Source organism: Macaca fascicularis, chromosome 7, assembly GCF_037993035.2.
Source record: "Macaca fascicularis isolate 582-1 chromosome 7, T2T-MFA8v1.1".
In the NCBI taxonomy this organism is placed as follows: Eukaryota; Metazoa; Chordata; class Mammalia; order Primates; family Cercopithecidae; genus Macaca; species Macaca fascicularis.
Genome location: NC_088381.1, coordinates 127,369,728 through 127,382,818, shown reverse-complemented (window position 1 = coordinate 127,382,818; position 13,091 = coordinate 127,369,728). Strand labels below are relative to the sequence as shown.

General features: G+C 40.5%; 1 protein-coding gene across 1 annotated transcript in view; it reads left to right on the top strand.

Moving 5' to 3' along the window:
* The window catches only part of CCDC175 (coiled-coil domain containing 175), a 62,009-nt gene that overhangs the window by 47,774 nt on the left and 1,144 nt on the right, over nucleotides 1-13,091 (top strand). The window contains 3 exon segments of the mRNA XM_005561385.5: nucleotides 2,991-3,093; nucleotides 7,061-7,104; nucleotides 8,061-8,223. Coding sequence (XP_005561442.4) covers nucleotides 2,991-3,093; nucleotides 7,061-7,104; nucleotides 8,061-8,223 — 310 coding nt within the window.

Below are 13,091 nucleotides of genomic sequence, written 5' to 3'. Positions count from 1 at the left end.
TGCTGAGTGTACATCTTAAGTGGAATTGTAGAGCTATAGGGATGCATATCTCCCACTTTAGTACATACCCCCAGTCTCCCAAAGGAGTTACACCAATTGCCACTCCCACCAGCAATGCATGAGAGCACCAGTTGCTCCATACTCTCACAAAACTGTCTTTTTCAATTTAACCATTCTGATGGGTGTACAGTGGTGCCCCACTAATTTGTGTTTTCCTGATCACTGTTGAAGTACCTATTCTATGTAGCTGGCCACTTGGATATCCTTTTTTTGTGAAGTGACTGTTCAAGACTTTTGCCCATTTTTTAAAAAGTAGGTTGTCTATTTCACACTGATTATAGCTCTTTTTATAGCAGAGGAATTTGTTCATCCAATCCCTACAACTGAAGTCTTATTTATACTTAAAATTTATTTGTTTTAACATTTTAAAATGTTATATTTAATAATTAGATATTTATAAGACACTGATTTTTAATGCCCGGAACTGTTGCATTCAAAGCATATTTTTAAAGTGCATAGAGTCCTACATTTTATATACTGTGACAAAACAATAACAACAAAACTTTATGTAATATTCTCTAGTTTGAAAGACATAGATTAGAGTCTGTCATTCACCAGTGACACTGTGTGACTTTGGGCAGATCACTGAACTTGTAAGCTTCGTTTTGGCCTCTTAAAATGGGAATAGCTGCTACTTACAGGTTCAATGTCACTTCTTTATAAACTGAAAATGCAAAAGAAATACAATTTCTAAAATCATTTTTTCCAGTCATCCATAATGACTTCATGGTCAAGATCTGTTATCAATGTACCCCAAGTGTTTTGCACAATACCTGTAATATTAGAGGGATTCAGTCTCATTTGATGTTTAAGACTGTAACCTTAAAAAGTGGATAATACATTATGTCCCTTTTATAGATGTGTAAATTGAAGCTGTATTTTTTTTAGAAGTGTTAATAGCTAGAAAAAAATCAGTGACTAGTCCAATGGCATGAAGAAAATCCCTAAACCTCACTGGGTAATTTTTTTCATCTGTTAAATGGCAATAGTTATCCCACCACTCATGCTTTTTTAATAAACTAAAATGGCATAATAGGTACTAATGTACTTTGAAAAGGTAATTTTGCAGCCGGGTGCGGTGACTCACGCCTGTAATCCCAGCACTTTGGGAGGCCACGGCGGGCGGATCATGAGGTCAGGAGATCGAGACCATCCTGGCTAACACGGTGAAACCCTGTCTCTACTAAAAATACAAAAAAAATTAGCCGGGCGCGGTGGTGGGTGCCTGTAGTCCCAGCTACTCGGGAGGCTGAGGCAGGAGAATGGCGTGAACCTGGGAGGTGGAGCTTGCAGTGAGCTGAGATCGTGCCACTGCACTCCAGCTTGGAGGACAAAGCGAGACTCCATCTCAAAAAAAAAAAAAAAAAAAAAGTAATTTTGCTAAAGAGCCTAGATACATACCATCAAACCAATTTGTTCCACTAGACTGTCTTCCTATCAAGATATAGATTATTTCTTAAACGAATTAGAATTTGTATTGCTGTTTTGGCAATGGGTGAGCAGATGGATGTGTTGATGAAAGACTGATTACAAAGGTCCTGTTTTTTTTAATTCAGTTTCCATCTGCTAGTCACCAAATGACCCTGTGCTGTTTTCTTATTCACTCACCACTCAGTTTTGCTGGTTGCTTCTCTTTACTCTAAACATGCACTGAGTCCCAAGCACTGGGCAAGACACAGTGAATACAGAGATAAGTAAGATACTGCCCCAGCCCTTTGGAAGCTCATGGTCTAGCTGAAGAGATGCACATACAGACAGATCATTACAATTCAGTATGTTAAGTGCAACAATCTGAACAAAACACATACAGTGCCCCAGAGCAAGGACACCTTGCCACACCAGGTGAGGAGCTCAAAGGAGAACTCTCACTGGGTATCATTAATGTAGAGGCAGGATTTACACCTGGGAGCTGGATGAGTCTCTTCAGGGACAGTGTGTTGAGTGAGAAGATCAGGGGCTGTGAACAGAACCCTGGAGAAAAACAACTTTGAAGGAGTGAGCTGTGGAGAGGAGATGAAAAGACAGACTGAAAGAAAACAGAGAGTTTGGGAGAAGCACAAGAGTCCAGCTGAACTAGGCAAGTCTGCAGACCTGTGTTCAAAGAGGGGCAAGAATGAGGTCTTGCAGTTGGCCTAAGGTGGCTTTTACTTTTGTTTACTATAATACCAGAAAACAAGCTATGAAAAGACTGACACAACATCAAAGATACATGAGTAGACCCTATAATACATGCCTAGAAACAGTCTATGTAACAGTCCCTTGTCTACCTCATCTATAGCACTGAACACAATTTCTAAGATTTTTATGGATAGTTTATAGTATTTGTTTCTTTCTTGAAACTGGACCAGTTTTATGTCCCAAAGCCCCATTTTCAGAGTTCCTGGGACTTTAGAGTTTCTGGGCATTGGGTGATCAGAACAGAAATCCATGACTTTAATACTCAAAGTCACCTGTCACTACTGCCACCACGGGCACCCAACCCAGTGAACGTCTGACTTAAGTAAGTAATTCCATGCAGTCTCCTAACTCAATTAATCATCTCTCTGAGGTCTTACACTGAACTCCAGTCTGGCAGCATTACTGCTTTGTGACATCTACCGCACACACATTTTGCATAAGGAACATTTTTGTTGTGGACATAATGCATTCAGACAGAACACCCTCTAATTTCTTTTTGTGGAAAATTATACTCAGAATGCCATGTTTATTTAAGTGCTGAAGCGAAATGCTTCATAGGAAGCAGAATTCTTTATCTCCTTTCCCAGGATGGAATCCTGACCAAGGTATATTTTATTCCCCACTGTTACCCCTGTACCTAGAATGGTGGGTGACACAGAGGAGGAATTTATACATGTTTGCTGAATGACTACATGATAATTTATCTATGGTAACTAAACTGCTAAAAGCAATAACATGCTTTTAATTTTCAGTACATTTTATACTTGAAGAATAACATAGAGAAATACAGAAAAGGACAAGAAGCCCTCATGCACACCTCAAATGACTTGTCTCGGCAACTAATAGCTCAGGAGGGTAAGTAATGTGTGGCTGCTTGTATTAGTCAGGGTTCCTTAGTGGGACAGAACTAATAGGATATATGTATATATGAAAGGGAGCTTATTAAGGAGAATTGACTCACATGATCGCAAGGTAAAGTCCCATGATAGGTCATCTGCAAGTTGAGGAGCAAGGAATCCAGTGGTGGATCAGTCCAAGTCCCAAAGTCTGACAAGTAGGGAAGCCGACAGTGCAGCCTTCAGTCTGTTGCCAATGGCCCAAGAGCTCCTGACAAATCACTGGTGTAAGTCCAAGAGTCCAAAAGCTGAAGAACTTGGAGTCCAATGTTCGAGGGCAGGAAGCATCTAGCACAGGAGAAAGAGGAAGCCTGGAAGATTCAGCCAGTCTAGCCGTGCTGGCAGCTGATTAGATGGTTCTCACCCAGATTGAGAGTGGGTTTGCCTCTCCCAGTCCACTGACTCAAATGTGAATCTCTTTTGGTAACACCCTCACAGACATACCCAGGAACAGTACTTTGCATTCTTCAGTCCAATCAAGTTGACAATATTAACCATTACAGTGCTCTTTACACATAAAGTTTTCACTTCATTTAAATCCATTTTATTGATTTCACACAAAAAATGCGCCCATTTTTAGATTAGTGAATTTTGACAAATGTACATGCCATTGTAACCACTACCACCACAAGCAAGCTATAAAGCATTTTCATGACTACAACATTTTCTCTGTATCCCTTTGCTGTTGATCACCTACCCCATCTCTAGTTCCTGGAAACCATTGATCTGCTTTCTGTCATTAATTATGAGATACAAATGAAATGACAGAGTATGCACACTTTTATACCTGGCTTCTTTCACTCAGCAAATTGTTTTAAGGTTCATCCAAGTTGTTGCATGTCTCATTAGTTTATCCTTTTTATAGCTGTACGGTAGAATCCCATTGTACAGATATACCATATTTTGTTCATTCATTCACCAGTCGAAAAACATTTAGATTATTTCCAGTTTGGGATAATTATGAATGAAGCTATTGTGAGCATTTGTTTACAAGTGTTTTTATGGCCACGGTTTCATTTCTTTTGGGTAAATACCTATAATGGAATTGCTGAGTTATATAGCAATTAGTGTATGATTAACTTGATAAGAAATCTATATGGTTAGTGTATGATTAACTTTATAAGAAACTGCCAGATAAATTTGCCAGAGTGGTTGTTAAGTGTCTCATCCCACTAACAATGGAGAAGAGTTCCCATTGCTCTACATTCTCATGAACACTTAAAATGGTCAAAACGCTTTAAATTGTTAATATTTTGGTCATTTTAATAGGTATGTAATGGCATTTCATTGTGATTGTAACTTGTACTTCTCTAATGACTAACGTGGAGTATACTTTTTCATGTGTTTCTTGGCCATTTGAATATTATCTTTTGTGACAATATTGCAAACATAGTAGCTGAAGACAAATTATTTACTTTGCTCACAAATTGGCAATTTGATCAGAGCTTGTTGAAGACAACTAAATGTCTGCTCCGCATGGCATCAGCCAGGGCAACTCGAAGGTTGAGGGTAATTCAGCAGCCGGGAACTGAAATCATCTGAAGACTTACTCATTCCTGTGTCTGAGGTTAATGTTGGCTCTCAGCTGGATCTCAAGGGAGACCATTGGCCAGAACACCTCCTCATGGCCACTCCACGTAGCTGTTTGGCCTGCTGGGTTCCAAAAGCATCCCAAGAGAACAACGTGGAAGTTCATGGCATCTTATGACCTAGCCTCAGTCAGTGTTACTTTCATAATAAGCTAATGGTTGAGGCAGTCACTCAGGTGCAAGGGGAGGGGTCATAGCCACCACCTCTCCATGGAAGAAGTGTCAGCATCATGCCAGGGAAAAAAACTTGTGGAATGGAATATATTGTGGGGCTATCTTTGGTAAATACAATCTGTCACATGTCTGTCCAAATCTTTTACTCCTTGCTTTGTATTGTTTTCTTATTATCGAGTTAAAATCTTTTTTTTTTTTTTTTTTTTTTGAGGCGGACTCTCGCTCTGTCGCCCAGGCTGGAGTACAGTGGCGCGATCTCGGCTCACTGCAAGCTCCGCCTCCCGGGTTCCGGCCATTCTCCTGCCTCAGCCTCCCGAGTAGCTGGGACTACAGGCGCCGCCACCACGCCCGGCTAATTTTTTTTGTATTTTTAGTGGAGACGGGGTTTCATTGTGTTAGCCAGGATGGTCTCGATCTCCTAACCTCGTGATCCGCCCGTCTCGGCCTCCCAAAGTGCTGGGATTACAGGCTTGAGCCACCGCGCCCGGCCGAGTTAAAATCTTTATAGTTTCTGGAAATGAGTCCTTTTTCAGTCTGAAGTTTGGCTTTTCATTTTCTTCACGGTGTCTCAGAAAGAGTAAACATTTTTCATTCGAATGAAGCCCATCTACCTATTTTGTCTTTTAAGGTTAGTACTTTTCGTTTCCTGCCTAAAACATTTTTGCCTACCCCAAGCTCTTGAATATTTTCTTGTACATTTTTTTTAGTTTTAGTGTTTATATCTAGATCTCTGATTCATTTCAAGTGAGCTTTTTCATATGATGTGAAGCAAGGCTTGAATTTCATTGTTTTCTCTTGTGCCCATCCAGTTGTTCCAGTACTATTTTTGAAAAGACTATGCTTTTGCCATCGTATTACCCCAGCAACTTTTCAAAAATCAATTTTATGGGTTTGTTCCTTTGTTCTAAATGCCTAACTTTATACCAATACCACATTGTCTTAATTACTATAGCTTCATATGCAGTCTGGACATCGGGTAATAGAATTCTGCACCTGTATGCTTGTCTTTTAAAATTACGTTCACTATTTTAAATTCTTTGATTTCCATATACATTTTAGAATCACCTAATTAATCTATACACACACACACACACACACACACACACACACACACACACCCCTGCTGGGATCTTAATTGGGTCTGTGCTGAATCTATAAGTCAATGTTGGAAGAAAAGACATTTTAATAAAATTGTATTTTCTAATCCAAGCATATAGTATATATCTCCATTTATTTAGGTCTTTATCTCAAAAAAATTGTGCAACTATAGCACAGTATCAGGTATCCCAGGACTACCCTTAGGCTTAATGATTAGCTAAAATGATTCACAGGACTAAAAAATTGTTATACTTATGATTATTGTTATTACAGTGAGAGATACAGAGTAAAAGCAGCAAAGGGAAAAGGCACAGAGGGCAAAGTATGGAGGAAACCTGGTGCAACCTTCTCAGGGATGCACTTAATTTCCCCAACAACAATGTGTGACTCCACATACAAAGTGTTGCCAACCAGGGAGGCTCACCCAGGCTCGGGTGTCCAAGCTGCTTATGGGGTGTCCAAGCTACTTATAGGGTGTCCAAGCTACTTATGGGATGGTCAGTTATGTGAGCACAGAGTGCCTTTGTGACTGGCCTCAGCTGCTCAGACAGCCACTGAGATGCTCAGCTAGTGTTACTCCTTTATGGTGTTCGTGTGGTAAGTTGCACTGATTGAGTTTGACTTTTAAACCAAGCTCCCATTCTAAGCATAAAGCCCACTTGTTCAAAAGCTTTTATTGTTCTTGTCTATTGCTAGATTCAATTTGCTAAACTTTTTGTGTCTGTGTTAAGACCACCCCGCTGTGCTAGTGCCGTGATCTGGAAAGTGCCCCCCAGTGGAAAGCTGGGTGATTGCAGGACCCACCTCCTTTGTTTCTCTTCTTCCAGGTATCACAGTCCTGGGGGGCCCATTCAACATCTGAAAACATTTCATTCATATGTTTTGCTTCTTTCTTCTATTTGTTTGCAGTGGGAGGGCAAGTCCAATTCACTTATTCTGTCATTTTGGAAGTAGACATTTTTAGATAAAAATAATTTTTGAAAAAACAAAAATGAATAACACGACTTTTATTAAAATGTTCAAATTGTGTCAGTAACCATTGTATTTTTTAAATCTTTATTTCAGCACAATATAAGGATTTGTGGGCTGAATTTCAGACCACAGTTAAGGTGAGTTTTGCATGTGTGTGTTGCCTCCATATAAATATCATATTTCCAAAAACTAAAACCTACCTAATAAGTGCGTGTGCTTTTATGTCTGTGTGCACCTGCATGCACACACATCAGGGTGGAAATTCACGCTAACTCTGTTACTCCCTTGCAGTCCTAGATGCTACTGTGACCACCACCCCCTAAAATGTGTCCTTTTTTACCAAACGTCACTATGAAATCTTAATTCTTTGGGAAACTATCTTCCCACTCTACCACTCAGTTAAGGTGGGAAAGACTTTTTTTTTTTTTTGCATGCCCCAAATGAACACATTTTGTTTCAGGACAAAGTTGTCAGTTCTGGACTCCTTACCTCTTCATGTTTTACCAGTGCAGCATCTGCACCCTCCCCACTTCAGAGTCAGATAGGCTGGGGTCAAAATCCTGGCTCTGCCACTTTTGAAGTATTTAAAGTTTCTGGTTAACTAAATCCTCATTTAAGTATTAAAACACTGGATTAGGAAAGCGTTAAAGTGTCCTTTTCACATGGAGCTGTGGAGGCCCAGAGAGTTTATGTAACTTGCCCAAGACCAAACAGTTCGTGAACGTATGGGAATTTACAACCCAGATCCTGCCTGATTCCAAAGCTCCTTTTGTTAGGCTGAATCTCCTCTGCAGCTCTGTGCTTCTCTGAGGGTGAAACTAGCTTTTTATGCTACCACCACCATGGTTACCATTATCCACTTAAAAATTTGAGTTCAGTGAGCATTCCATTATTCTTCTCACTTGATAATCCATTTTTCCAAGATTATTTACAGAACTTCGTGAATTGGCTGTGTACACATGCACTTATTTTTATGACTGATACCAATTTTGCATATATGATATTTTTATTTTGGACATGATCCTCTTAGAATGTGTATCTATTTATGTTGTTGCAATTTATATTGACACACCCTAAAATGCCATTTCTTTAGATCTTGGTGGACAATGGTGAAGAGACCTTGCATGACATGAAAAATCTAACAGACAAGCTGTGTGAAAGAGATGAAAAAATGCAGCGTGTCAGTACATGGCTACAAGGGAGTCTTGAAGGGCTGCGTTCGCTTGTGAAACAGGAACCACCAATGGACCTTGTTAGTAAGTAGCAGCTTAGAGCTTTGGTAACTTGGGACTTCCTGCTATTTTACTATATAGCTGGTAACATCAAAAGAAGAAAAACATGGCAACTAAGTGACTTAGTTATCCCCAATTATGCCACAAACATTCCATTGAACATTGATACTTACTTGTGGGTTGAATACACGTGTAGTGTCAGCCAATTCTGCCTTTCACCTAAGAGAATTTTCTGGATAACTAAATCTTCTTTATAATTTTTTTAAAAAGTTTATTTTAAACATTTTCCAGAGAGGGCTTTTTAAACTCTTTTACACATTTTTTGGTCTTCTTAAGCAGAAGTTGAATATAATTTTACATTTTCTTCCTGAGCTGAGTTTAGCATTACAAATAGCAACTGTTATCTTCTCCAAAAAATCTAGCGATGGCTTCAGGGGCTTCTGAGATGTTAATACATCATGTCTAACATGCTTGCCTCATGAGCAAGCAGGCCAGTCTCTTCAGAGGCATATCAGCTTCATCCTCAATCCCCACAATAATGTCATGTTAGACACAGTCACAAAACTCTGTCCAGATTAGGGCAGTGGTGAGAATTGAAGGTGAGTCCTTGCACAGGTACAGCCCAGAGGTCCCCATGGCGGAATCATCTGGGAAGATGGGATGTGGGGGTAGAGGGAGCTTGGGAGAAGGAAAGAGAACAGAGTTTAGAAAAGACATGGAGTAATGAAACAAGAATACTGTCATCTGGCAAGTGTACAAACCTATTTGTGGTTATTAAGGCTTAATTTTAAAGAGCATAATCACTAGATAAGCAATTTTGAAGGTAGGATGTAGAAAGTAAAATGGGATAAAAGTAAAAAGAGGTGGATGCAGTGACTCATGGTTATAATCCCAGCACTTTGGAAGGCTGAGGCAGGAGATCGTTTGAGACCAGGTGTTCGAGACCAGCCTGGGCAACATAATGAGACCCTGTCTCTACAAAAATAATTTTAAAGTTAGCTGGGTATGGTAGTGCCTCTGCCTCAGCTACTAGGAAGGTTGAGATGGGAGAATTTCTTGAGCCTGGGAGGTCGAGGCTGCAGTTAGCCGTGATTGTGCCACTGCACTCCAGCCTGGATGACAGAGTGAGACCATCTTAAAATAAATGTAAAAAGAGGGATAGTGATAAGATTAAAAACATTCCAGTATTTGGTAAAATCTGTGTTCTGGGGCATTGCTTGACAGAAGAAGTAACATTTCAGTGGCCAATGAAGAACTTTGTGGGTAAACACTTAGCTGCAAAGCCGTTTTGATGGTCGTGCCTGGTGATCATGATGAGCCTGGTGATACTTATGATGTACAAATGCATAAGGGATCCCTTGTGGGCCTTGCTTCTATTTGTATTTCCTTTGCTAGGCCAGGCCTTTCCTTCCAACTATAGATCAAGCAGAATTTTGAGAGCTAAATCATCTCTTAAGTGTCAAGTGCACTGTCTTCACATGAATGAATCTTCGCCATTTTTATCTGACACCTGCTGGAATCTTTGTGTTGCAACAAATTTAAATAGACCTTTGAGAAAGTTTCGCTGAGTTACTAATATCATATGCCCTTTTTCATATATTTTGAGGACTGTCTGATGGATAATCTATGACAAGTAGAGACTAGCAATGTGGAAATAAGTAAAGACCACCCAAATAAGAATAAGCAGAGGCTGTTTATGCAGAGCTTGCTATAGCAATGGAGCCAGCCAGTGTCTTAGTTCGTTTGGGCTACTACAACATTCTGTACACTGGGTAGCTTATAAACAACACGAATTTATTTCTCACAGTTCTGGAGGCTGGGAAGTCCAAGATCAAGGCACTGGCAGGTTTGGCTTCTGCTGAGGGCCCACTTTCTGGTTCATAGAATGGTGCTTCCTCACTGTGTCCTCAAATCATTTAAAGGTTGAGGCAGCTCTTTGGGGCCTCTTTGAGAAGGGCATGAATCCCAAGACCTAATCACCTCCCAAAGGCCACACCTTCTAATACACACTGGAGATTAGGTTTCAACATAGGAATTTTGAAGGAGACACAAACTCTCAGACGATAGCAACCACGATTACTGGCTGTTTTTTTTTTTTTCTTTTTTTTTTTTTTTTTGAGACAGGGCCTCTCACTCTGTTGCCCAGGCTGGATTGCAACCTCTGCCTCCCAGGCCCAAGCAATCCTCTCACCTCAGCCTCCCAAGTAGCAGGGACTACAGGCACATGCCACTGTGCCTGGCTACTGTGTGTGTGTGTGTGTGTGTGTGTTTCTGTGTATTTTGGAGACGAGGTTATGCCATGTTGCCCAGGCTGGTCTTGACCTCCTGAGCTCAAGCAATCCTCCTGCCTCAGCCAGTGCTGGGATTATAGGTGTGTGCCACGGACCTATTGGACTAAATGAAGGGGAACGAACGCAAGAATAAAAGACAAGAGAGTATATTTGGAAGAAGGGGTCAGGGAGCACCTTGCCTCTAGTGGACAAGGGCCCTGAGCTTTACACAGCCCTCTGTATTTATTAGGCAAAAGAGATAGCAAGGTGGGGGTGGGGGGGTCGGGGGGTGGTTGTCTGCCAGCAGCTTGATTCACAGCAGGCTTGCAAGACTGCATTCTTAGAACAATAGGCGCTAGATTTCTCAATAGATAACTTCAAGGAACCCTGTACCAGGGAGTGAGGCCCTCAGCACACCTTTTGGTGGCAGGGCCATGTGAGTTTGCCCACATCCTGCATTCATGATAAACAGTTTGCTGTTTGATCATATAGCCTCTAGTGGAAGGCTGAGTTGGTCACATCCCACGGGCCTTTGGCTCCCCACAGGTGTGAGCCACAGTATCAGCTAAGCTCTGCTTCTTACATGTTATTTAACCTCCACTCCTCAGTCTCCCCAGTTGTAAAATATCACTGATACCTAACAGGAGTTATAAAACACCAGACCCATATTAGGCACTCATCAGATCCCTGAAACCTACCACCCTCCTGGGGAGGTAACAGTTAAGTTTGGCTCCTTGAATTCCTTGGCCATCTCTGAGCCACCTGTAATCTCCCAGCTTTTGAATGTTCCCTGTTGAGTTGGTTGTGCCACAGGACTTCTGGAGAAGCCCTTATCTCCATTCAGCACCCCTCTACTGCCCTCTTCTGGCCATGATAGTCATTGCAGCCCTGCAGGTCCTGCCCTCTCCAGGATCACTGCACTAGCTTCATTAACATTGGCACTTTGGAGCCTGGCACTGGAGCAGATATTACAGTGACAAAGTTGAATAAACCCCAGGCCCTGAACCTTAAAGTGCATACCCTGTGAGAAACAGACAACTGAAGAGCTGGATACAAGAATACATTGGATTCCTTCTAGAAAGTGGCTATAGGAGTGTAAAGGAGAAGCACAGACATAAGCTGGTTAAGCACTGCAAGTAGCAAGGCTGAGTGGAGATCTGCTGGGGGAACCAACCAGCACGAGCAGCAAGAGTGTGGAATAGGCTTGTCAGAATGTTAAAGGCCAGATGTCATCCTGAAAATGAATCACTAAAAACTTACTTTTTGCTTTAACATTTTTTCTTGTAAATCAAAGGTAAATAATTCTTAATGTATATGTAAGCTAAACAGTAACTTAGTACAGTTATTTTTAAAGTATTAAAAATAATTTTGTCTTAAAATTACAAAAGTCCTTGAGTATTACATCATATGTTAGGTTACATAAATAATTTGTGTATTAACCAAATATCTTGATACATGGACTACAGAAGACATTTTTAGGATTAGGTACTTTAAAAGAAACATTTAAAAAATCAATTTATATAACTGTCAAAGTTATCTCGTTATTGTGATGAGGGGCTTGATACAATCATCTACATTTTAATTCTAGAAAAGCACCTCTTTATAATTAAAGCAGAATCAAAATTTCAGAGAGAAGAAAATCATTTGCCTAGTACTTGTCTCTTGGAAAAATTAAGATCTGAAATAGGAGTTTAGATCAGTGGTTCTCAAACATTAGAATCACCTGGAGGTTTTAAAAAATCCCTGTGCTCGGCCGGGTGTGGTGGCTCATGCCTGTAACCCCAGTACTTTGGGAGGCTAAGGTGAACAGATCACTGAGGTCAGGAGTTTGAGGCCAGCCTGACCAATATGGTGAAACCCTATCTGTACTAAAAATACAAAAAGTAGCTGGGTGTCATGGTGGGCACCTATACTCCCAGTTGCTTGGGAGACTGAGGCATGAGAATCACTTGAACCCAGGAGGTGGAGGTTGCAGTGAGCCGAGATTGCATCACTGCACTTCCGGCCTGGGCAACAGAGTCAGACCCTGTCTCAAAAAAAAAAAAAAAAAAAAAAAAAAAAATTCCCCATGTTCAAACAGCACCGTAGACCAATTCAACATGAATTTCTGGGCGTGGGGCCCAGACATTATTTTTAAAAATCTCTCCAGGTGGCTTCAATGTGCAATAGTCTCACAAACCAATGGTTTTAGACAAATATATAACAAAGTAGTTATTAAATTTATCAACTGACCCAAATTAATCAAGAAAACACAGATTTAGTATCCCTGGTCTGAAAATCCAAAATCCAAAATGCTCCAAAACCCAAAGCTTTTTCAGCACCAACATGACACTCAAAGAAAATACTCTTTGGAGAATTTAAGATTTCAGATTTTAGGATTACGGATACTGTTAAGTATAATGCAAATATTCCAAAATCTGAAAATACCTGAAATTCGAAACACTTCTGGTCTAAAGCATTTTTGGATATGAGATATTCCACCTGTATTTTGACTTTTAAATGACCTCTTCAGGACTGGTTAGCAAAATTACCAGACACTGTAGTGATGAGGATTGTGGTGTGCTACAAGAGCCTAAGTCAAAACTTAACAAAGCTAAGACAAGGGTCGATTTTAAAATTTCA